Source organism: Neoarius graeffei, chromosome 1 (genome assembly GCF_027579695.1).
Source record: "Neoarius graeffei isolate fNeoGra1 chromosome 1, fNeoGra1.pri, whole genome shotgun sequence".
NCBI classification, from domain to species: Eukaryota; Metazoa; Chordata; class Actinopteri; order Siluriformes; family Ariidae; genus Neoarius; species Neoarius graeffei.
The window spans coordinates 41,715,786-41,742,574 of record NC_083569.1 but is presented as its reverse complement, the minus strand read 5'-3'; the positions used below and the strand labels follow the sequence as shown (position 1 = coordinate 41,742,574).

General features: G+C 40.9%; 1 protein-coding gene across 1 annotated transcript; it reads right to left on the bottom strand.

The window, feature by feature from the left end:
• Positions 1-353: 353 nt before the first annotated feature.
• oprk1 (opioid receptor, kappa 1) lies at positions 354-9,310 on the bottom strand. The gene is made up of 3 exons (XM_060922988.1): positions 9,075-9,310; positions 2,305-2,657; positions 354-889 (listed from the first exon to the last, which is right to left on the bottom strand). The coding sequence occupies exons 1-3, from the start codon at positions 9,308-9,310 to the stop codon at positions 354-356; spliced, it is 1,125 nt and encodes a 374-aa protein (XP_060778971.1).
• Between the last annotated feature and the right edge of the window lie 17,479 nt (positions 9,311-26,789).

Genomic DNA, 26,789 nt, shown 5'->3' with positions numbered 1-26,789 from the left:
GCTCAAACCCATAACCTTCTTGCTGTGAGGTGACAGTGCTAAACCCTGACCCACCCTGCTACCCATAATAAGACTTTATTTAGTTAAACTTTGAGATAAGCCTTTAGTATTTATTAGTAAGACTACAGCAGTCAATCTGGGAAATTGAATATGGTTAACCATCAATCGAATGAAACAATGATTTTGGACACTACATTATGGAACAATTCTTCTTATGTGCTCCTTAAGGATGCAGCTCTCACACCTAAGGCCCATTTTGATCTGTTTCCTCCTCAGAAGGTGGTGGTGATCTGTGTCAATCCCAGGTCATTGGAGATTTCCAGGCCTTGGAAGGAGGAGAGCTCCACAGCTAGTCATACGGATCTGCCACGGCTTCCCTCACCTCTGCCCTCTGCCTGGCATGTGTGCTCACGGAGAGTGCTCCTGACACGTGTCATGCCCATGCCATCTGTCTTGTTCCGAGTCAGGAAGCAGAAATCACGGAAGCAGCGCTTGAAGTTCTCATCCAGAAAGGCATAGAGGATGGGGTTGAGGCTGCTGTTAGTGTAGCCAAGTGCAACGCAGAAGAAGTAGGCACCCATGACGGCTGTGGTCTCAGGTACGTCAGAGGCCAGGGTCTTCACCAGGATGAAGATATGAATGGGTGTCCAGCAGACAACGAACACAGCCACCACCACTAGAACAAGACGCGTGATACGCCGCAGATTGCGATCCTTCTCACGTGAGCCTGATAGCAGACGAACACTCTTCAATCGCAACACCATCAGTGTGTAACACACACTAATGATGAGCAGAGGTGCCACAAAAGCAAAGACAAATACACAGATCTTCATCAATGTATCCCAGTAGGTATAGGGATCAGGGAACTGCAAAGCACACTCCGTAGTGCCTAAGAAAAATGAGGGAACAAAAAGATATCTCATCTTGGAGAACTCTGTATAAACCATTACTGAAAAAAAGTCACATTTGGAAGATGGAGTATAACTAAATTATAAAAAAAATATATAATGTTCATAAATCAATTGGTAAAATGTACAGTACTTAGATCTTTATTACTCTTAACCCTATATATTTTGTTCGTGTCAAAAGGATCCATTTTAGAAGCTCCTCAGTGCTGCAACATTCTAAGACTATGTTCTTATTACCAGGTTGAAGAGTCACAAACCTGTGTGGACATAAAATTCTGATTTTTGTTTTTTTCAAATGAGACATGAGCCACTTTCATATGTGGTTCTAAATCTAATACATATATGATATGTGGTCATGTGTCATGAATGAGAATGGTCAGATTGGAATCGTCTTCATCCAGTGTTGGCAACGTGGCAAAACAACAATGGATGACAGCAACAGAAGTGACTATATTTAGTGGAGGGATGAAGAAATTGGTGAGTTACTTGATATTTGAATAGAAATACTGGAAGGAACCTACTAAAATCAAGTAATGTTCAAAACAATTGCCCTAGAAATCAATGTGCACATGGGGGGAGTTTCACAGGACAGGTACAATCTTGTTAATCATATGGTTCACTGACTCAGATTGAAGCAAGAAGAAGAAGAATTGCACAAAGAAGCTTGTAATGTGAATATAGCCCAAGTGTTCGGCAGGTCAAGAGTTTGAATCCATCATCCATGGATGGGAGTCCAATCTCTTTGGGTGGGAATGATGTCACTTCTTTCTCAAGTTCAATCAGAGTGGCACTAGACAATCACGTGCACCTCTTGAATCGTGTCTACAGAATTGGTTTCCCTTCAATGCATTCAGCCCAATGATGTAATCCTTTAGATTATTAGCTGACACTAATTGGTTGATAGCTGTTATGTGGTATAGAACTAGCTGGCTTCTGGGAATTCAATGATTTTCAATTATTAACATGGTAGAAAATGAGACAAAAAATTGTAGATGCATGTCAGGTCAGCACAGTGTAACAAGGAGAAGTAAAAGTAGTAAAAAGTACTGGTCTTTAAAAATATACATTTAAAAGGAGACTTTACATCCCCTGTTATATTCCATGTGTTGGTTATTTGGACATGCACCTGCCATCAGGAGAATCCCAAATCAACCAGAAGCTGTGTGTATGTATGTATGTATGTATGTATGTATGTATGTAAAAATTGTTTATATTGCTAGAAATGTACATGAATGTAAGATATATTCGATATCTTAAAGTAAATGGAACAACTTTATTATCATAAAACCAAAGTAGACGACACGGATCAATTGGACATGTATGGCTTAGTATTGAATATAAGGATGAAGATACTCTTTAGTATGCTCATTACTAGCATGTGAGATGGACTGAGTACCATTGTTGGTCTGAGTACTTCCAAGGACCATAGCCGGGATGCCAGCAGCCGAGGACAAAACCCAGATGAGGATGTTGATTATCTTGGCCTTGACAGGTGTACGGAAATCCAGGGCCTTGATTGGGTGACACACGGCTACGTAGCGGTCAACACTCATCATGGTGAGAGTGAAGATGCTGGTGAACATGTTGTAGTAGTCAATGGAGATGAAGACCTTGCAGACGACCTCTCCAAAGGGCCATGAGTTGAGCAGGTAGTCTGTGCTCTGAAAGGGCATGGTGGTGGTCACGAGGGCGTCAGCTACTGCCAGGTTAAAGATGTAGATATTGGTCGCTGTTTTCATCTTAGTGTATCTACCGGAATATTGAAAAAGAGACAATAGAATAAAGTAGAAAAATAGGACTCAGTGTAGACCAGCATTATTTGTTGATTCCCTTTTTTAATCCATTCGATTCAATTATTCATTTTGTTCAGATTTTTTTGGAGAAGGGAAATCACACAAGCTCTATTCATCCATCCATCCATTATCCGTAACTGCTTATCCTGTGCAGGGTCGCAGGCAAGCTGGAGCCTATCCCAGCTGACTATGAGTGAGAGGCGGGGTACACCCTGGACAAGTCGCCAGGTTATCGCAGGGCTGACACATAAAGACAAACAACCATTCACACTCACGGTCAATTTAGAGCCACCAAGTAGCCTAACCTGCATGTCTTTGGACTGTGAGGGAAACCGGAGCACCCGGAGGAAACCCACACAGACACAGGGAGAACATGCAAACTCCATACAGAAAGGCCCCCGTTGGCCACTGGGCTCGAACCCAGAACCTTCTTGCTGTGAGGCGACAGGGCTAACCACTATGCCACTGTGCCGCACCACACAAGCTCTAAATTCTTTATAAAATCATGACAGAGCCTTATGCTTAAGATAATGCATCGACCTGATTTTTGATGCCTTTTGACCGTATGACGTTCGTACGTATGAACATGTACCACCACAGGGTACTCAACCGTAGGTGCAAGGCAACGCAACTCAATGAAATTTGTATCTTTATTTACAGAAGATAGATGGGATTTATCCAGCACTTATTTTTAATTTGCTTTTTAAAAAAATAATGTGGGATTAGTTACTAACACATTTTATCTAAAATATTAATGACAGTTTCATGTAAAGCTAGTTAGAACAGTTTTATTAGTCCACTAGCTTGTTGGACAGTTGACAGTTTCTATCATGTAAAGGTTGTAGATGAATGTAAGTGCAGGAAGAGTTTTGTTGAAAACACACTAGCAACAGATCCAAAATGTAGACAAGGGGGGAGTTGAAAAACAGACAGTAATTGAGTGAGGCACAGACAGGATAGCAGAGGTAATATAATACTCAATGTCCAAAAACACAAACAGGGTCAAACCCAGAAAAGCGATACAAAATACAAGACATGGTAATGTCAGACGCAGAGCACAGAGCGTATACTTCAAAGTCTGTGTGTAACTGAGAGTCCTTATATATATATATATATATATATATATATATATATATATATATATATATATATATATATATGCTGTGATTGTGCTCTCAACAGGAACAGGTGCATGCTAATTCGTCCTAATGGTGAAGTAACCAGACAATTGTTTGAAATATCAAGTTTTATATTTGATCGTAACAATATAGTAATGATATAAAGTGAAAGCACTGGTTCACTGCTGTCCACCAGGCACCCAGCAGAGTCACACCATAATAAATGTCATAGTGTTGTTTCTGGTGCATGGCATGCAGTATCATAGAAAGGAATAAATATCTATTCGTAACTGTGATGTGTATCTCATTATTTGTATCACTGTCACAAGACAATGCAGGAATTTACTGATGCAAAATACACTACACGACACAATTCAATGATTCATATGCTATATTATTATTATTCTATTCAGGTTGATTTTGTGTCCTTGCAAATATTTTGCTCATACAGTCATTGGGAGCTCTACTTTTAGGTAGTAGTTATATAAACTAATTAAGTTTATATAACTACTAAAGTGACATGGTGGTGTAGTGGTCAACACTGTCGTCTCGCAGCAAGAAGGTCCTGGGTTCAAGCCCTGGTGCTGACAGGGGTCTTTCTGTGCGGAGTTTGCATGTTCTCCCCGTGTCTGCATGGGTTTCCTCCGGGTGCTCCGGTTTCCCCCACAGTCCAAAGACATGCAGGTTAGGCTAAGAGGCTGTCCACACGGCAACGGATTCAGGTAAATCTGATAAAATTGTTTATTGTTTCGGCCTGGCGTCCACACGGCACCAGCGTTTTGGGTGCCCCAAAACGAGAACGGGTTCCAGAGTGGAAAAATCTGGCAACGGCGCCGTTGCGAAGTCGTCTGGATGAGTAGAATGGATTTGTTTACGATGACGTCACAACCACATGACTAGAACAAGCAGCACTCTCGCTGTTTTGTATGAACCACTGCATTGCATTCACTTTTGTATACAGCTTTTCTTTTAAATAAACAAGTAACTGAACCATTTCTTGAATTTCTTTTTTTATTGGATAAGACTGCTTTTCAAAATGTTCACACACAATATAAAAAGTTATATAAATTATATAAAAATGCTTTTCAAAATGTTCACACACAATAAGAAAATTAAGTTATATAAAACTATGCACACTAATAAAACTAATTTGTACACACAGAAGGCACGATTTCCTCGCGTAGTCGCAGCCATCTTCTTCTTGTTGTTGTGTGCTTGTTCCTGTGAGTGCTTCACGCCGGGTAGAAGAAGGGGTTTATGCGCATGCGTCCTACTTCTTCTATTGTTCTGGTGTCTCCGATGGGACCGTCTTACAGCGCACGTAGAGGTATGGCATGTGTATTGCATCGTTTTCAGCAAGCGTTGCGTTGCCATATGTACCTGATATTTTACTGATCCGTTGCCCATGTGGACGCGATATTTTTTAAATAAAATCTCGTTGCCGTTGTTGTGTGGATGCAGCCTAATTGGTGACTCTAAATTGACCATAGGTGTGACTGTGAGTGCGAATGGTTGTTTGTCTCTGTGTCAGCCCTGCGATAACCTGGCAACTTGTCCAGGGTGTATCCCACCTCTCGCCCATAGTCAGCTGGGATAGGCTCCAGCTTGCCTGTGACCCTGCACAGGATAAGCAGTTACGGATAATGGGAAAAATAATGAAACATTTCCAAAGGATTATCTGCCTGTCAAATAAAGCAATCTTTTCAACAATGTGAAAACAATTTGTCATATACCACAAAAAAAAAAAACAAGCAAAAAAAACCCCAAACAGAAATATCTCATAAATTGTTGATTTCCTCAGGGCTATTGTGTAATCTTCTGAAATCCCTAATGAACAATCAAATTCTGGTCACGGAGTGCCTGAGCATCACTTCGTTAAACAAACAAGAAACAAGAGTTCAGATTTCCACAAGTTACACTTACAGTAAGCTACCTCTTGCCTGTAAACAGCTTTAAGATATTCTGAAAGTATCCTAAAAGTTTGCAAAATGCTAAATTTCAGTGTACTTATAACTTTAAGAATTCTTATAGTATAACTAAGTGACTTTCCATGACTTCTTAAGATAACGAAATGCTGTTAAAAACAATGTTTAAGATGTCACTTAAAATTACTAAATTTAACATTTAAATTTACTTAAAGTCACTATTACTTTAAAGAATACCAAAAAAGGGTTTTAAATTTACTAGTATACAACCCCGATTCCAAAAAAGTTGGGACAAAGTACAAATTGTAAATAAAAACGGAATGCAATAATTTACAAATCTCAAAAACTGATATTGTATTCACAATAGAACATAGACAACATATCAAATGTCGAAAGTGAGACATTTTGAAATTTCATACCAAATATTGGCTCATTTGAAATTTCATGACAGCAACACATCTCAAAAAAGTTGGGACAGGGGCAATAAGAGGCTGGAAAAGTTAAAGGTACAAAAAAGGAACAGCTGGAGGACCAAATTGCAACTCATTAGGTCAATTGGCAATAGGTCATTAACATGACTGGGTATAAAAAGAGCATTTTGGAGTGGCAGCAGCTCTCAGAAGTAAAGATGGGAAGAGGATCACCAATCCCCCTAATTCTGCGCCGACAAATAGTGGAGCAATATCAGAAAGGAGTTCGACAGTGTAAAATTGCAAAGAGTTTGAACATATCATCATCTACAGTGCATAATATCATCAAAAGATTCAGAGAATCTGGAAGAATCTCTGTGCGTAAGGGTCAAGGCCGGAAAACCATACTGGGTGTCCGTGATCTTCGGGCCCTTAGATGGCACTGCATCACATACAGGCATGCTTCTGTATTGGAAATCACAAAATGGGCTCAGGAATATTTCCAGAGAACATTATCTGTGAACACAATTCACCGTGCCATCCACCATTGCCAGCTAAAACTCTATAGTTCAAAGAAGAAGCCGTATCTAAACATGATCCAGAAGCGCAGACGTCTTCTCTGGGCCAAGGCTCATTTAAAATGGACTATGGCAAAGTGGAAAACTGTTCTGTGGTCAGACGAATCAAAATTTGAAGTTCTTTATGGAAATCAGGGACGCCGTGTCATTCGGACTAAAGAGGAGGACGACCCAAGTTGTTATCAGCGCTCAGTTCAGAAGCCTGCATCTCTGATGGTATGGGGTTGCATTAGTGCCTGTGGCATGGGCAACTTACACATCTGGAAAGACACCATCAATGCTGAAAGGTATATCCAGGTTCTAGAGCAACATATGCTCCCATCCAGACGACGTCTCTTTCAGGGAAGACCTTGCATTTTCCAACATGACAATGCCAAACCACATACTGCATCAATTACAGCATCATGGCTGCGTAGAAGAAGGGTCCGGGTACTGAACTGGCCAGCCTGCAGTCCAGATCTTTCACCCATAGAAAACATTTGCCGCATCATAAAACGGAAGATACGACAAAAAAGACCTAAGACAGTTGAGCAACTAGAATCCTACATTAGACAAGAATGGGTTAACATTCCTATCCCTAAACTTGAGCAACTTGTCTCCTCAGTCCCCAGACGTTTACAGACTGTTGTAAAGAGAAAAGGGGATGTCTCACAGTGGTAAACACAGCCTTGTCCCAACTTTTTTGAGATGTGTTGTTGTCATGAAATTTAAAATCACCTAATTTTTCTCTTTAAATGATACATTTTCTCAGTTTAAACATTTGATATGTCATCTATGTTCTATTCTGAATAAAATATGGAATTTTGAAACTTCCACATCATTGCATTCCGTTTTTATTTACAATTTGTACTTTGTCCCAACTTTTTTGGAATCGGGGTTGTAGTTAATGAATTAAAAAATTTCAGTAATGGTTCTTAAATTCATGACTAAATGTAAGGGCTGGTCTTAAAGGTAACTTAAAGACACTACTAAATTTAAAGCCAGTATCTCACTGGGCTGCGACAGCCTGCGACTAGTTGGAGACACAACAATTGTGATAAAACATGCGAATTAGTGACAATTTTCACTTGGAATCACACTGAATTGATATTCGCATGTTTTACCACAATTGTTGTGTCTCCAACTAGTCACAGGCTGTCGCAGCACGGCTTTCCCTCGGCTGGCAGGGAAGTAGAGGAAGCCTCATGGAAACTGACTTGAGAAGGGTTTGCAACGGCTTTGCGACACCAGCGACGCATTTGCGGCTATTTTGAGAGAAATTTTGTCGCACGAATTTTTTGAACATGTTCAAAATTTCAGCGATGAAGGAGCAACACTTTGCGACTCATGCGAGGAAATTGAGAAGCCCCACGAATGTTTCAAGACACTTTTGAAACTCTCTCGCGAATGATGTTCACAATTTGTCGCAAGCTGTCGCAGCCCAGTGAGATACTACCCTAAGGCTCCTTTAAGGTTTCGATTAAATGCAATTAAATTCACATTTTCACCTACTAATTACTTTAAAGCTAATCAAAGATACACCACAAGCACTTTCCCAGGGAAAAGATACATACTAAAGGTACAAAATATGCATCCTGGATGGTGCAGTCTCAACGGGAAGACAGTTTGATACCTTTCACTGGAACAAAAGGAAGATATTAGATATTAGGATTTGTTTTCCCGGGCGGCACATTGGTGTAGTGGTTAGCACTGTCGCCTCACAGCAAGAAGGTTCTGGGTTTGAGTCCAGTGGCCGACGAGGGCCTTTCTGTGTGGAGTTTGCATGTTCTCCCTGTGTCTGTGTGGGTTTCCTCCGGGTGCTCCGGTTTCCCCCACAGTCCAAAGACATGCAGGTTAGGTTAACTGGTGGCTCTAAATTGACCGTAGGCATGAATGGTTGTTTGTCTCTATGTGTCGGCCCTGTGATGACCTGGCGACTTGATCAGGGTGTACCCCACCTCTGGGATAGGCTCCAGCTTGCCTGCGACCCTGCACAGGATAAGCGGTTATGGATAATGGATGGATGGATGGATGGATGGATGGATGGATGGATTTGTTTTCCTTCCTGAAATCTTTTAATGAGTTTCGACTTCCACTTGGGGGTGCCAGACCACCAATTTGCAAATATTGTTCTTGGATCTTGGGACTTTACAATTATTTCCCAACAAATATTTCCAGGAATGAAATTCATAAAAAGTCTATCAACCTGGGTTAGGATTTGTATATTCCAGTTACAGTTCCTACAAACAAAAACACTCCATCTTTACAGTCACCTTCAACAGGAATAACAGCTACAGGCTGACTGCAGGACTTTATTATTATTATTATTATTATTATTATTATTATTATTATTTTAAACTTACCTTATAATGACATACATCACCAGGCAGTTCCCCACCAAGCCGACGACAAACACCACAGAGTAGACAGCTGTGATGACAGGCACGATAGGGGACAGGGTCTCGACCTCACTCGGCCAGCTCTCATTCCCTGAGGAGTTCAGAGGCGCTTCCAAGTTCACCGAGGAGCACTCCTCAGCACCATCACCAACAGACGGACACTGATCCTCTTTAAAAATCTGCATCACGCTGATATCCATCTCCTCTACACACACAATGGCAAAAAAAAAAAAAAAAAATCTGCCTATGTCACACTGGGTTGTTCATTTATTTATTTTTTCTTAATAGTCTATACAGATACCTAGAGCAGTCAGCTAAAGCACAAAAATTGATTGAAAGATTAATTATGAAAATCAGCAGCCTGTCTGTAGAGGTGATAAAGATGATATTTGTGCTCTGGGAAACAGTGCAACAGAGCAACCATAAATATAAATAAGAAGCAAGAAGCTTACCGTCCTGTCGTTAGTTCGTTTCAAGGCAGAAAGAAAGAAAAAACAAGCCTTGTAGAAACTCTCCTCTGTGGCAGTCGCCTATGATGCGTGTTTGTTCCCGCACAGGATGCGTTTTTCTCACGCGCTGGCGCTCCAGAGGCGCTCCAGCTGTGGCCGCCTGATGACATCAGAGCGCAGCGCACTGACTGAACCGCCCGCAGAGACACACACCGACTCGCAATGAAGTTTACAGGGATTCGACAGGAAGTGTTTGCAGTGTGGGTTTGGTCGACTGTATCCCTTACTGTAAGTAAGTAAATAAAAATCCACACTGAAAAATTGAACACATGTAGTGTTGGAAATCATCTTCTTTTGTCCCTGTAGTATATAATTTTACACAGGGTATTTCTATAAAAGTAATTACATATTTGCATCTATCAGGATATTAAATCGCTTATAAATAACTTATTATTAACTAACTACATGAATGAAAATATAATACCAGTCAAAAGTACGGACGCATCGACTCATTCATAGTTTTTTTTTTCTGTATTTGGACTGTTCTATACATACAATGGTGCTTGGAAGTTTGTGAACCCTTTCGAATTTTCTCTATTTCTGCATAAATATGACCTAACACATCATTAGATTTTCACACAAGTCCTAAAAGAGAACCCAGTTAAACAAATGAGACAAAAATGTTATACTTGGTCATTTATTTATTGAGGAAAATGATCCAATATTACATATCAGTGAGTGGCAAAAGTATGTGAACCTTTGCTTTCAGTATCTGGTGTGACCCCCTCGTGCAGCAATAACTGCAACTAAACGTTTGCGGTAACTGTCGATCAGTCCTGCACACCGGCTTGGAGGAATTTTAGCCCGTTCCTCTGTACAGAACAGCTTCAACTCTGGGATGTTGGTGGGTTTCCTCACATGAACTGCTCGCTTCAGGTCCTTCCACAACATTTCGATTGGATTAAGGTCAGGACTTTGACTTGGCCATTCCAAAACATTCACTTTATTCTTCTTTAACCATTCTTTGGTAGAACGACTTGTGTGCTTAGGGTCGTTGTCTTGCTGCATGACCCACCTTCTCTTGAGATTCAGTTCATGGACAGATGTCCTGACATTTTCCTATAGAATTCGCTGGTATAATTCAGAATTCATTGTTCCATCAATGATGGCAAGCCGTCCTGGCCCAGACGCAGCAAAACAGGCCCAAACCATGATACTACCACCACCATGTTTCACAGATGGGATAAGGTTCTTATGCTGGAATGCAGTGTTTTCCTTTCTCCAAACATAACACTTCTCATTTAAACCAAAAAGTTCTATTTTGGTCTCATCCATCCATAAAACATTTTTCCAATAGCCTTCTGGCTTGTCCACATGATCTTTAGCAAACTGCAGACGAGCAGCAATGTTCTTTTTGAAGAGCAGTGGCTTTCTTCTTGCAACCCTGCCATACACACCATTGCTGTTCAGTGTTCACCTGATGGTGGACTCATGAACATTAACATTGGCCAATGTGAGGGAGGCCTTAAGTTGCTTAGAAGTTACCCTGGGGTCCTTTGTGACTTCGCCAACTATTACACACCTTGCTCTTGGAGTGATCTTTGTTGGTCGACCGCTCCTGGGGAGGGAAACAATGGTCTTGAATTTCCTCCATTTGTACACAATCTGTCTGACTGTGGATTGGTGGAGTCCAAACTCTTTCGAGATGGTTTTGTAACCTTTTCCAGCCTGATGAGCATCAACAATGCTTTTTCTGAGGTCCTCAGAAATCTCCTTTGTTCGTGCCATGATACACTTCCACAAACATGTGTTGTGAAGATCAGACTTTGATAGATCCCTGTTCTTTAAATAAAACAGGGTGCCCACTCACACCTGATTGTCATCCCATTGATTGAAAACACCTGACTCTAATTTCACCTTCAAATTAACTGCTAATCCTAGAGGTTCACATACTTTTGCCACTCACAGATATGTAATATTGGATCATTTTCCTCAATAAATAAATGACAAAGTATAATATTTTTGTCTCATTTGTTTAACTGGGTTCTCTTTATCTACTTTTAGGACTTGTGTGAAAATCTGATGATGTTTTAGGTCATATTTATGCAGAAATATAGAAAATTCTAAAAGGTTCACAAACTTTCAAGCACCACTGTATTATGTAGAACAATACTGAAGACATCAAAACTATGAAATAACATCTGGAACAGATATGGAATTATATGGTAAACAAATAAGTGTTAAAAACCAAAATGTTTCATATTTTAGATTCTTCAAAGTAGCCAGCGTTTACCTTGATGACTCTTTACACACTATCGGCATTATCTTAACCAGCTTCATGAGGTAGTCACCTGGAATGCTTTTCAATTAATAGGTGTGCCTTGTCAAAAGTTAATTAGTGCAATTTCTTGCCTTCTTAATGCATTTGAGATCAAACTGTAAATAGTAAATAATAAAAAAATACGGTAAATAGTCCGATTCCAAAACTTTAGGAATCCATATTATGTCAAGAACCGCTCAACTAAGTAAAGAGAAATGACATCCTTCATTACTTTAAGACATGAAGTGTCTTTTAATTAATAAAAATAAAGAAAAAAAACATTGATTTGGAAGGTGTGTCCAAACGTTTGACTTGTACTGCATAAACACATATATTTCCGGCAAAAAAAACCCCAAAAAAACAAAAACTAATATTTCTTTAGAACACCTTTAGCTTTAATTGCAGTATACATTCACTGTGGCATTGTTTCAGTAACTTCATGCAACATCACAACATTTATTTCCATCCAGAGTTGCATTAATTTTTCAGCAAGGTTTTGTATTGATGATGAGAGAGTTGAACCACTCTGCAAAGTCTTGTCCAGCACATCCCAAAGTCAACATCACATCCCTACTCAATTTCTGCTCAGGATTATTCAAGTATTTCTGATTCTGATCCAAAGACTTTCAATGGAGTGAACATCAGAACTCTGTGGTGACCAATTCATGTGTGAAAATGATTCCTCATACTCCCTGAACCACTCCTTCACAATGTGCCTTTAAAAAGCCCTAATTTTATGCCTGTGCCATCAGGGAAGAAAAAAGTCCATTGACAGGATAATAACCTGGTCATTCAGTACATTCAGGTTGTGATTTCTTTTTATAACCACATCACATTGCTGAGCCTCGTCCTGACCAACTGAAGCAACCCCAGATCATAACCCTGCTTTCAGAGGCTTGTACAGTGGCCACTATGCATGATGGGTGCATCACTTCATGTGCTTTCCTTCTTACCCTGACACACCCATCATTCTGGAATAGGGTAAATCTGGACTTATCAAACCACACAACCATGAGCATTGCCACCACTGAATATGAAGGGGACATGTCCCCTTCACATTTCATAATTGTTCGTTTGGACCCCCCCACATTTAACATAAAATATTAGTTCACCCAGCGCTGTTTCTATTGCTTCATGAAAGAATCCATTCCACTTGATCGATAAGAGAATACACATACCACTGAAAATCCACTCTGGGTTTTCTGGGTGTTACCTACAACATCTCACCGCACGCAAGTGAAGTGAATCTCAGCGCGAGCACAAAAATTTTGGTGCAGCTGCTCGAAAGTGGAGGAGGTGACGTCAGCCCCATTGCCACCTCACAATGTCTAGCTTTTGCTAAAACCTTATTCTTTTGTTTTCTGCCCTCAAAATTAACCCTAGGCCACGTTAAATTAATGTTCAACTGAACAATGAAATAAGCTTAGCCTAATGGGGTATTCTTGGTTGATGATGAATTGTTTGCAGTATTTGCTCCTCCTCAGACACAATGGACATCAGGACATTCTTTACAAAGCAGCAGAAAGTCAGTCAGAATTTCCCCACAGGACAGGGTTTTTTTTGTCCCAATGGAAATGTTAGTGCAGTTAGCTGGCTAGTCAATGTTAGGAGATGTATCAGCTAGCTTAACGTTAGCTATCATTTAATTCAAACCCAGTAGGCCTGCCTTACTGTAATGCCAAGAATGAGGTCAAGTCATGGCATGATGCCATGTCTTTTTTGTTATGAGTATCACTAAATCGGAAAAAAGTAAAATGCACCCACTAAAGTCACTGTTGGTGGTTAACAAAATTGCATCTGTTCATTGTGTGAAGTTATTTTTTATGTGTCACCGTTGCTTGACACAGTGTGATTTTGTGTTATGAAGTTTGCATGATGCCATGTCATGCCTGTTCATTGTGTGAAATTATGAATATTCTTATTTTTAAACATACAGTTGAGTGTCACTATTGCTTGGCACAGTGGCATGTTGTGTTACATCTAAAACTAAATAAAAAAGGAAACACAAAATAAAAAGTTAAATGCACCCATAAAGTCATTGTTGGTGATAAATTGTGTCACATTCATCTCATTATCTTAGGCAGAGCAGTGGGTTTAAAAACAGGCTGATGAATATATGGACTAGTTGAATGAGGACTTATTGTTGAGTCTCTAAAATTGAATTAAGTGACTTTTGTCGGTAAAATTAAGTGTTTAACAACCTGTTAAAAATACACCAGAATGCAGGAAATGGCATCTAATTAATTAAAAATTTTCTGGGGGAGGATCCCCAGACCCCCCGCCAGTGTGTCCCCCCCACATTAAACATGCTTCTGACGCCCCTGCATGCAACCTTTTTCCATTGCTCCAGAGTTCAACTGTTATGCTCTCTACCAAACCGAAGCCTTTTCTTCCAATTAGTTTCACTAACAAATGGTTTTCTTATGGCCACACAGCTGTTTAGTCCCAATCCTGTGAGTTCTCATCACATTGTGTATGTGGAAATGCTCTTAATTTCACTATTAAACATAGCAGTGAGTTCTGTTGTTAATTTTTTTATGACTCAACTTCACCAAGCGGGCGGCACGGTGGTGTAGTGGTTAGCGCTGTCGCCTCACAGCAAGAAGGTCCTGGGTTCGAGCCCCGGGGCCGGCGAGGGCCTTTCTGTGTGGAGTTTGCATGTTCTCCCCGTGTCCGCGTGGGTTTCCTCCGGGTGCTCCGGTTTCCCCCACAGTCCAAAGACATGCAGGTTAGGTTAACTGGTGACTCTAAATTGACCGTAGGTGTGAATGTGAGTGTGAATGGTTGTCTGTGTCTATGTGTCAGCCCTGTGATGACCTGGCGACTTGTCCAGGGTGTACCCCGCCTTTCGCCCGTAGTCAGCTGGGATAGGCTCCAGCTTGCCTGCAACCCTGTAGAAGGATAAAGCGGCTAGAGATAATGAGATGAGATGAACTTCACCAAGCATTTAAGTGATCTCTGATCACGGTCAGTCAAGATTTTTACTGACCACATTTCTTCCAGGAAGTTGACAGTTCACCACTATCCTTCCATCCTTCCAGGTTTTAATAATGTGTTGGACAGTTCTTAACCCAGTTCTAGTAATTTCAGCAATCTTTTGAGTTGTTTGCTTGATCCAGGCCAATAATTTGACCCTTTGGAAACACAGTAACATCTTTCGACATGGTTGTTTAAGAAATGAGAAGCTACTCACTGCATCAGTTAGGGTTAAAAGATTTGTTCAGTGAGTCTGTACCCATGATAGCATTAGGCTACGTTCACACTGCAGGCTGAAGTGACTCAAATCCGATCTTTTCGCCCATATGTGACCTGTATCCGATCTTTTATTGACAATATGAACGACACAGATCCGATTTTTTCAAATCCGACCCAGGCCGTTTGGATATGTGGTGCTAATTCTGATTCCTATCCGCTCTTTTCATATGCGACTTCAGTCTGAACCGCCAGGTCGCATTCATCCGACTTACACGTCATCAACAAGCCACAAACGTCACTATTCTGCGCTGAAGTAGGCGGCGGGTCTCTCAAAAAAGTTACAACAACATGGCGCATAATCACGGGCGCAGATAGAGGGTGGGACGAGTCATATTTAAATTCACCTCGTTCGGTCCCCCCTACTTATAGGGAGGAAAAAACGTCTATGCTGTCTTTCTTTGCATAAGGCAAACCTCACGGAAAAATCAAAAGACTAATTACCATTCGGTTTATTGAGGTGCACAGCAGTGTATACATAGTTGCAACAACTCACATAAAACAAAACAAAGACTGATATTCGGTTGGTTGAGCTGCGCAGACTGCACAGGTTGCGAGCTCGAGCTTGGTTGCTATGGTTACTAACAACAAGTTTGACAGGCATATCGGGGTTGGGGTTGGTTTGCTGGCAGCTTTGTCCCCCCCAGTTTTTTGTCCCCCCCAGTTCAAAAAACGTATCTGCGCCCCTGCGCATGACATCAGTGCGAGGGACGCTTCGGGCTGTGAAGGTTCTGAATCTTCTCAATGGAAGGACGCAGAGGTTAGGGAGCTGATTTCCATTTGGGGGGATGCAGCTATTCAAGCTAGATTGGATGGGTCATACCGCAACCGGGCGGTTTTACTTCCGTAAACACTGGCCGTGCTCACTGCGTGTGACGTTGTCATATCCTGCAATGCGCATGCGGAACACTTTTAGGTCGCTTTTCGTTCATACTGAGGATCACATACAAGTCGCATATATTTGTTAATGTGAACGACCTCACAAAAAAATCGGATTTCACAAAAAAATCGGAATTGAGCATTAAGCCTTGCAGTGTGAACGTAGCGTTAGATTCTTATTCTTGGCTGACAGGAGTTGAACCAGATGTGGTCTTCTGCCATTGTAGTCCATCCACCACAAAGTTTGATGTGTTGTGCATACCAACATGCTTTTCTGCTCACCATGGTGGTAAAGACTGATTATTTGAGTTCCTATAGACTTCTTGTCAGGTCAAACCAGTCTGGTCATTCACCTCTGATCTCTCATCAACAATGTGTTTCAGCCTGTAGACTCTCAGCACACAGGATGTTTTTAGTTTTTTGCACCATTCTGTGTAAACTCTAGAGACTGATGTGTGTGAAAATCCCAGGAGATCAACAGTTTCTGAAATACTCAAACCAATCCATCTGGCACCAACACCTATGCCACAGTTAAAGTCACAGAGATCACAATTTCCCCCAGTTCTGATGGTTAAGGTGAACATTAAAAGAATTTCTTGATATGCATCTGCATGATTTTATGGATTGTGCTGCTACCACATGATTGGCTGATTGGATAAGTGCATAAAATAGCAGGTGTGGATGGTGACATTTATGTAAAAGTCTCACATGACAAATATGTTTTTCACCAAAGGAAAGTCTTCAGAACAGAGAAATTAAACTTTACAGTTTCTTATAAAAACAATAAACATCCATTATCCAGAATCACTTATCCTGTGCAGGGTCACGGGCAAGCTGGAGCCTATCCCAGCTGACTATGGGCGAGAGGCGGGGTACACCCTGGACAAGTCGCCAGATCATCGCAGGGCTGACACATCGACACAGACAACCATTCACACTCACATTCACACCTACGGTCAATTTAGAGTCACCAGTTAACCTAACCTGCATGTCTTTGGACAGTGGGGGAAACCAGAGCACCCGGAGGAAACCCACACAGACACGGGGAGAACATGCAAACTCCACACAGAAAGGCCTCTGTCGGCTACTGGGCTTGAACCCAGAACCTTCTTGCTCTGAGGCTACAGTGCTAACCACTACACCACCGTGCCGCCCCATTACATGCAACTATGAACTGTTAATACTACGTCCTTTTTTTAAATAAATTAAAAACTGTAAATCTTTGGCAAATTGTTGTGATATAAGAGGAATAAAACATTGCTGTGATTAGAAAATATTCAACTTTGGAACAGTAACAACATCAGAGCACCCAATCACTGATTATTTTCTTCTAACAGCACACACCCTGTATTGTTTAATCCTTCTTATATTCTGCACTATTGATATACACTCTAAATCATACATTTCTTTCAACATATCCTTATACACAGTATGTTCGTTAATTAGCTGAAAGTTGACATGATAAAAAATGAAGACACATTCGCAAGTTCTATATGATATTAAAAAAAAAGACTAGCCGCTCTATCGATGGAGATGTTTTACATCTTAAATGGCATCTTGTCAGTGACATCATGAGAATGGGAGGGTCTGTTTAACAAGGATGTATTCTAGCTTGGATGTAACTATGGATACAGGACAGCAGTGTTTTATTGTTCAGACAGTTAGGACTTTGATAAAGAGAAGCAACAGTCATTGGTTTCGCAGGAGGATAACACACAGCAAGTAAAATCATGATGGGGGGGAAGAACTTCATCGAACAATGAAAATCTTTGCCTTTCAACCTTCATTATCACAAATATCATTATGAATAACGCCCGTGGTGATCTTACATGCTGAGTAAAGATAAAGCTTAGCGAACTAGAAAATTGCAGCAGAGCAAATGAAGAGCAAATCTGCTAATGGCCTCTTTCCCAAGCACATGGCACACCATCATATCAATTTAATCTAAACACACCAGTAATGGACCTATATACTGCATATGACTATTAAATATCCAGGACCCACTTCCTTTTTTTCCATCCAATATGATGTGTAGACAGCATGTTGCTAAGAGACTGGTATTTTTGTGCCATGCGTTTTATTATTCTTGCACTCATTTCTCATATCACCTAATGTAAGAGATTATTGAGGCAGACTGCAACTTCTTTTGGCTTTTATTTTAAAAGCACTGTGTTGGAAAGGAGCCTTGTCGAGTCAAGTGTTCATCAGCCTCCTCTGAGGCTCAGTTAAAGTAGCTGATGCTTCCTTTAGGGACATGTAAGAAGAAACACAACAGCAATTTATTCAAAGTAAGCATCACCCAAAGGCTGAAGCAAAGTCCTTCAGAATTGTTTGCGCCATGGTTTTATGATGTTTATGCATGAAAGGAACCAACACCAACACTACAACGTTTAAAATCATAATAAAAGTCAACCAATACTGTATGTTTCTTTATTTCCTGAATTAAAGGTGTATTCTTGAGTCAGAAACCTTAAAACAGGTGAGACATCATCCTTAAGTGTTTACAATCTCTAAAGAAATTTTTGGTTTTGGAATATTTGAGGGAAAAAAGGTTATTCGCACCCCATGTTATTGAACATATGAGAGGCGCAACAAAAGTATGAAGGAACAGAGAAAAACTGAAAATGTCAGTGTGTACGAGAGAGAGGAGAGAGTGAAAGAGAGGCAAACAGAGAGAAAGAAATAGAGGTAGGAGTGTTCTCATGCTTTCATAATGACCTTGAAGTGTGAAAGCAGGACCCTGAATGCAGCAAGTTTGTTTAGAGGCTGTGATGTTTCTATGGCAACCAGAGTTTTCTTGTAGAGCATCAGGAATCTGGCAGTTGAAGATTTCACTCCAAACTTCATGTCCTTAATCCATGAGATGAATGAAGTGAAGCGTCGCATATGACCGCACTTACCACTGGAGTGGATTCAATTAATTAAATTCTGTATTTTTTTGTATTCTGTGGGCAACACTCTTTCTGAATGACTGAATGAAGTAAAGTGAGAGAAGAAGATTTGAATTAGCATGCATGACAGTATGCCTCAGAAGAGAGAAATGCCCAGAGATAACAGGACAGTCTCCTGGAGCTGTCAGCCTGAGGCAGTGTCAAAAGTCTCATAAAGATTTTTAATTAAATGTGTCATCACACAGGAACAGATTGAGACAGAATCTGGAACAGCCATTAAAAGCCAAGGAGAACAACATACATGATATGGCCAAAGGTTTGTGGACACTTGGTATTTCATACAGTATACAGTATATTCATCGTCATGGCTTGGCTTCACGAACGAAGATTATGAAGGTGGCTGTTCACGTCTACTGTAGGCGCACTGGCGCAATCAGTCCGATGCGGGACAGGCAGGTCCAACCACAGCGGCTGCAAGGAAAAGCTATCTGCTCTGGATTTGGTGCTGTCACATGGTTCTTCCTTCTTCTCCTTTTATCCTCAAGGCTAGCCCTGCGGGAGTTCTCAAAGGAGGAGACAGCCTGGTGGACAATGTGTCGCCAGGCCTCACGGTCAGTGGCTAGGTCAGACCACTGGTGGTGGTCAACGTGGCAGGCAACAAAGGGATTTCTTGAGAGAGTCCTTGTATCTCTTTTTTGGTGCCTGTCTGTCATGGTGTCCAGTGGAGAGTTCGCTGTACAGCACAATCTTAGGCAGGTGGTGATCCTCCATTCCCGGAGACGTGCCCTGCCTAGCGTAGTTGTGTCTTCAGCAGCATGGCCTTGATGCTGGTGACCTCTGCCTGCTGGAGGACCTCAACGTTGGTGACAAAGTCACTCCATGTTCTTGCACTCTGACTGCAATGGTATTTCATACAGTATATTAGGTAAGGAATAAAACATGACGGGTAGTGCTGTGATAGTATCAATGCAATGGTAGTTTAATACCATTACCATCCCATTCTTTATTATTTTCCAATAAGAGAATATCCTGAAGTTTATTCCTCTTAAACCACAGCAATTTTTCAACAGTTACATTTTTTTTATTTTTAGTAAAGATATACTTTTAACCATTTATTGTTAATGTTGTAGCCATCTGTGAGAGAAGGTAGCTCCCATTATAGCAGCTATAAACGGTTGTTCTCTCACCAGCCTTTCTTTTTTTCCTCTATCTTGAAGTTAATAAGACAAAAAAAAAAAAACAGTTAACAAGAAACCAGAAGATACCCCTGTGGGGGAAATTACTGACTGTTAGAAAGTGCTGACGCATGAGGCTCCTTCCATAAATGTGTAATGAACATCTACAGTACTGTGTAAAAGTCTTAGACACCCTATTTTTTTATACAAACTTTGTTATAGATTTCTATTTTATGATTTCTACATTATCGAGTCAGTACAAAAACATTTTAGAGTCCAAATGTTTGTTTTCCAGCACAAAATTAAATGTTACAGAAAAAGAAAGTTTGTATCTGAGCAGCATGTTACACAAGAGAGCACTTCAAAAAAGTTTTAAAAAGAAAACATAATGAAGGCTGCTGGGTTTTGGTGCAAAATTAAGAGGCGAGTGTGACAGTCAAAGTGTCCAGAAGAACTGTGGCTGGTTCTGTAAGATGCTCAGTAAAACCTACAGCACATTTCCTTATAAAACTGCACTCACTGTACCTGAGACTACTATTTTTTTTTTTAAAGCAAAGGGTCGTCTCACACCAAACACTGACTTTGTTTCATTTATTATGGTTTACTGATGTTTATAGTCTCATCTCATCTCATTATCTCATCTCATTATCTCTAGCCGCTTTATCCTGTTCTACAGGGTCGCAGGCAAGCTGGAGCCTATCCCAGCTGACTACGGGCGAAAGGCGGGGTACACCCTGGACAAGTCGCCAGGTCATCACAGGGCCGACACATAGACACAGACAACCATTCACACTCACATTCACACCTACGGTCAATTTAGAGCCACCAGTTAACCTAACCTGCATGTCTTTGGACTGTGGGGGAAACCGGAGCACCCGGAGGAAACCCACGCGGACACGGGGAGAACATGCAAACTCTGCACAAAAAGGCCCTCGCCGGCCACGGGGCTCAAACCCGGACCTTCTTGCTGTGAGGCGACAGCGCTAACCACTACACCACCGTGCCGCCCCGATGTTTATTGTATGTTTTTTTTTTAATGTTGAAACATTTCACTTTTTCATGTTTGTACTTTTTACTTTATTTATTTTCCATCCATCCATCCATTATCCATAACCGCTTATCCTGTTCAGTTGTTATTACAGTTACCACCATGTACAAACATTGCTGCACAGTACTTGAAAATTTGTACTTAAAATCACGTGCATTTCAACAGTTTTTCACTTTGTACATCTTACTCTTGTAGACTATAAGAAAGTGGGTCAATTTTAGAAATACACTATATGCCGTATTCTCACCACAAATAACATGCCCACTATATGACCTGTAGCTCTGAAATACTGTGTAATTAATTTCTATCTCAAAAGGTCATTTTTGGCAGCAGAGAAGCACAAAAATCCGAGGTTTGATTTTTGAATTATCGTAGACCCAAAAAGTATACCCTGATTGTGAAACAGCCCTGAAAGAAAATTAAGCTAAACAGCTTCCAACCAGGCGGCACGGTGGTGTAGTGGTTAGCGCTGTCGCCTCACAGCAAGAAGGTCCGGGTTCGAGCCCCGTGGCCGACGAAGGCCTTTCTGTGCGGAGTTTGCATGTTCTCCCCGTGTCCGTGTGGGTTTCCTCCGGGTGCTCCGGTTTCCCCCACAGTCCAAAGACATGCAGGTTAGGTTAACTGGTGACTCTAAATTGACCGTAGGTGTGAATGTGAGTGTGAATGGTTGTCTGTGTCTGTGTGTCAGCCCTGTGATGACCTGGCGACTTGTCCAGGGTGTACCCCGCCTTTCGCCCGTAGTCAGCTGGGATAGGCTCCAGCTTGCCTGCGACCCTGTAGAACAGGATAAAGCGGCTACAGATAATGAGATGAGATGAGCTTCCAACCAATCAGATTGGAGAATCAGTATCACAGATCAAAATCTATGCTTGCACTTGGCACACATTTTGACAAATTATTCCAGTGATTCACATAAGATATCAAGTGTTATAACAAGATGTTAAAGAGTGCAGCATTATGGGATTTTATAAAAAGACGATTATAGACATATATTATTATGTGCGCCTGACCCTTTAAAAATTGAATACTGTGGTATTTGAAAACCACACTGAGAGCTTTATTTGTCAGCTGTGAAATTGTGGCACTATGGCACAATTTCTGATCCTGGACTCATTCAGTATGGTACTGTATGCCCTCTTTTCATAACTCAACACTGTATTCACACTATGACATTTATGGCACAATGATAGACGTGATTAATTCAGAATGCACAAATACCAGAAGAATAACAGAACTTGTGTCACTATGACAACAATCTGTCATGTCAATCTCTGATAGTTTTCCCACAGTGGCGTCACAGCTATCTTAATTAAATTACACATAGAAATTGAAAAATGGATTGATTCCTATCATGAACAGTGCACTGCTAAGCAGACATGCTGCACAAGTGCACAACAGCCTGGGAAATTACAAATGATGGACAAAAAGGGTTCCGTGATAAATATCTGTATAACGTCCATCCATCCATCCATCCATCCATCCATCCATCCATTATCTGTAGCTGCTTTATCCTGTCCTACAGGGTCGCAGGCAAGCTGAAGCCTACAGTATCCCACCTGACTACGGGCGAAAGGCGGGGTACACCCCTGGACAAGTCACCAGGTTATCACAGGGCTGACACATAGAGAGACACAACCATTCACACTCACATTCACACCTACGGTCAATTTAGAGTCACCAGTTAACCTAACCTGCATGTCTTTGGACTGTAGGGAAACCAGAGCACCCGGAGGAAACCCACACAGACACGGGGAGAACATGCAAACTCCGCACAGAAAGGCCCTCGCCAGCCGCTGGGCTCAAACCCAGAACCTTCTTGCTGTGAGGCAACAGTGCTAACCACTACACCACCATGCCGCCCACTGTATAACATATGGATGATAAATTATTTGACACTTTGCTGATGGTGGTGAATAATCATTGACAAGGTCTTAACATGGGTTGCGATTTGGTTTCCCACCATCTGTGTGAAGTCTCACAGCTTCACATTCTTCTCGTGTTCTCGTTAATATGCCTGAGACACAGACAAAATGTCTTAACTATAATATATAATTCATTTTTTACTGGCAATTGTTCAACTCGATGAGGCTTTCATGTATATTCAGTCAGACAGCCCCCCTGTCACCCAGTCCCGTCTTCCTGATCCTATACTGTATGCAAACACACTGCTCTTAAAACCACCGCATCTACATTACACATGCCATTTCGCCAGTCATTTCTCACCATGTCTACTTCAACAAGGAAGTTGAAAATTATGGAAAAGTAGAGATACTTTACTCAGTGACTAATAAATGTGATCAAAGTCCTCCTGTGCGTCATACTAGCACAAAGCAAAAGATGGACCTCTCACTAAAGCCATTAGCAGCGATGGTGCAGTAATGGAGGGCCAATTTATGGACTCATACAGAGTGTAGCTGAACCTATGGTCATTTCAGTGAGAAATGGAGGCTCATCTTAACCTTTTAGATACGGTTTTATACTTGCTGGAGTAGTTATGAAATATTGTCACTGATTTTATTGTTCCCTAAATGTAAGTTCAGATTATAAGCATTAGACATGACAGACATTTAGATTATCCATGGGGTTTCCGGGTAATTTTATGGAAAGACAAGATGATTATTTTGATAGACGGGAGCAGAAAAACTGACATTTTGGTTTTGCTCTGTAGCACCTTTCAGTGTCTGATGTTCTTTGTTAAAACTGGTTCAGTGCTCAATTCATACAAAATGCCACCGATGTCCGTAATCAAGACCTAAATAGGAACTCCTGGTGGAACTGAAAGGTTCATCGGCGCAAAGAGTCTCCATTGCAAGAAAAACCAGAAGGACCCAATCACTGGCTGATTGTAACCCAGCTCAGTAAAGACATTTTCATAATAATGCACTGTCTAAAGAAGTGCTGTGAATTATACTTCAAAGGTCTTCAACATTAAGCCTTTTGTAATGTTTTGAGTCAGGGGATTATGGTTAAGAGCGCTGAGATATTGTCATTTCATATTAGTAGTGATATGTGTGATCCTATGAAGAGTTTTTTGTTATCACTATTATTATTATTTTTTTCCATACACCCATAGCAACCCATGTTAAGGTATATACAATACCAGTCAAAAATTTGTACACCCCTACTCATTCATAGGTTTTCCTATATTTTGACTGTTTTCTACATTGTAGAACAATACTGAAGACATCAAAACTATGAAATAACATCTGGAACAGATATGGAATTATGTGGTAAACAAAAAAGTGTTAAAAAACAAAATGTTTCATATTTTAGGTTCTTCAAAGTAGCCAGCGTTTACCTCAATGACGCTTTGCACACTACTGGCATGATCTTAACCAGCTTCACGAGGTCATCACCTGGAATGCTTTTCAGTTAACAGGTGCCTCGTCAAAAGTTAATGAGTGCAATTTCTTGTCTTCTTAATGAGTTTGAGATCAAACAGTAAATAATAAATAATAATAATACAGTAAATAGCCCGATTCCACAACTGCAGTAATCCATATCATGTCAAGAACCACTCAACTAAGCCCATGTTTACATTAGACCGTATCAGCGGATCATCAGATTAACGTTTTTAAAACGATTAGTGTGCACACAGCAACGCCAATACACGATTTGCGTGCACACAGCAATACCAATACACGGATACGCTCGGCTCCGCAGGCATCCTGCGCTCCAAATCACTCCGCCCTGAACAGCGAGTGCCCTCTGGAGGGTGCGCACTCCGGCCTTGCGCAGCTCACAGAGCGCGCGAGTGAAGTGAACAAGCTGTGATTCGGGACTGAGCCGCTGTGTGTGTGATCCCAGCGCACATCACTTACCACTTGCAAGTGGAAGGATGGCAAGCCTAAAGACAATCATAACTACACAATGGGAAGTATTTGCATCAGTATTTGCAGTATTTTCATACTTTTATACTCTTTAATGAAAGGTGATACAAGGCGGAAGTCCGCGCCGTTTTTCAGCAGTCGCATCACATGACCAACGCCAGCGAATCAGGAAGGTGGATGTCACAGTGACGTTGTCCAATGAGACGCCAGCTAGAGCTCAGCACAGCGTATCCGCGTATTCTGAATGTTTACACAGCACCGGAGCTGACACGATCTGGATTGAATACGTGGACGCTGGCAGATTCCCGTTTCCCGGCGTTTCCAGGCGGTTTAATGTAAACGGACAGTGCATCCGCGAAGAAAACGAGACAGATACGGTCTAATGTAAATGTAGCCTAAGTAAAGAGAAACAACAGCCATCATTACTTTAAGACATGAAGTGTCTTAATTTAAAATAAAAGTAAAGAAAAAGCATTGAATTAGAAAGTGTATCCAAATTTTTGACTGCTACTGTATATCCTTACATGTAAAGGTAAATATTAAGCTGGAGTTGTGTGCAAATCTGTTTACTGACGAATCTTGAGTTAATTAGTCTCTCTGTCTCTTTTTTTTGCCAAGGTAGATAAGAAGCAAATAGCATGGTCTAATGACACACAGAGAAACACATGTTGAATGTACTGCTGAGAGCAAGTTCTTGGTATGTGATGCTCTCATGGGCTCCACTCATTCACCCATTGTGGCACTTCACCAAGCGTAGGCAGTATGCCTATGACACAGAGACTTGCCATAACACTGTAGAGTCACTCTTGTTTTAATTGTAACCAAGGGAACAGGCAATCTGATGACCTGTGTCAACAAGCACAAAGCGAGTCAGTCAATAAGATGAATTGATAATATTCCGCTTGACTTGTTCGGGGCATGCAGGATGGATCAACTTTATCAAACAGAAACTTCACATTTGTCCACAGTTTGTTTCAATACAGAGCAACATTCCCTACATAAACCTGGGTAAGAAAAAAAAATCAACAACCTAATCTTCATTGAAATCTTCATTGGTTCATTCTACACTGATGAGGACTGAGGATGTATATCTCTAGAGCAAGGTCTTTAAAGACAATAATAGGAAATATTCCCGGCAGTATAAAAAAAACAACAACATTGGACACCTTCCCCAGTAAAACCACATCCAATAACATCATTATACCTTTATCTTTCTTCTACTAAATCTGTTGAAACTGAAGCCAGATAAAGCGGCACATAAAGCTTTAACTGCCCACAGCATTTCAATGTCTACAATCTGACATCTGAAAGAGTTAATGCATCACTCAGTGCTAATAGGGTGGAAAGTTGTTTCTAGCAGGACATTGAGAAAGCACATAGGTCTCACACCTGTTAGTAGCCAGCTCCATGACTTGTTTTCCATTTCAGCTTGAGTGTCTGTACACAAATTACCCAGGTCCTGCATCTGTCAGGCCCTCACACACTGCACACACTCAATATCTGCACTATGGTGCTGGTATCTGGAGGTCATTTGGGAAATAGCATAAATAGGACTGCTGCAGTTGGAAAACAAAAAATGATGCTTTCAAGCAACATTCAAAAAGAAAAATACATTATTTTCCATGAATTAAGTGCCATTACATATAGGATATATAATATGGTTAAATGCTAAAGCATAATAAAGCACAAGAAGAAGATTTCCTATTCTTCTTGAACTGTTCTTTTTCTGTGGCAAAAGGATTGTAAAACACCTTTTTTTTTTTTTTAAAGATATTTTTTTGGGCTTTTTGCACCTTTATTGGATAGGACAGTGTAGAGACAGGAAATGAGCGGGA

What these genes read in the sequence shown, in the direction of transcription:
- oprk1 (XM_060922988.1), bottom strand. Translation starts at nt 9,310, where the DNA reads ATGGATATCAGCGTGATGCAGATTTTTAAAGAGGATCAGTGTCCGTCT. An exon ending in GTGATGTATGTCATTATAAG is followed by an intron (nt 2,658 to 9,074) that starts GTAAGTTTAAAA and finishes ATATTCCGGTAG; the next exon opens with ATACACTAAGATGAAAACAG. An exon ending in AAGTACTCAGACCAACAATG is followed by an intron (nt 890 to 2,304) that starts GTACTCAGTCCA and finishes CATTTTTCTTAG; the next exon opens with GCACTACGGAGTGTGCTTTG.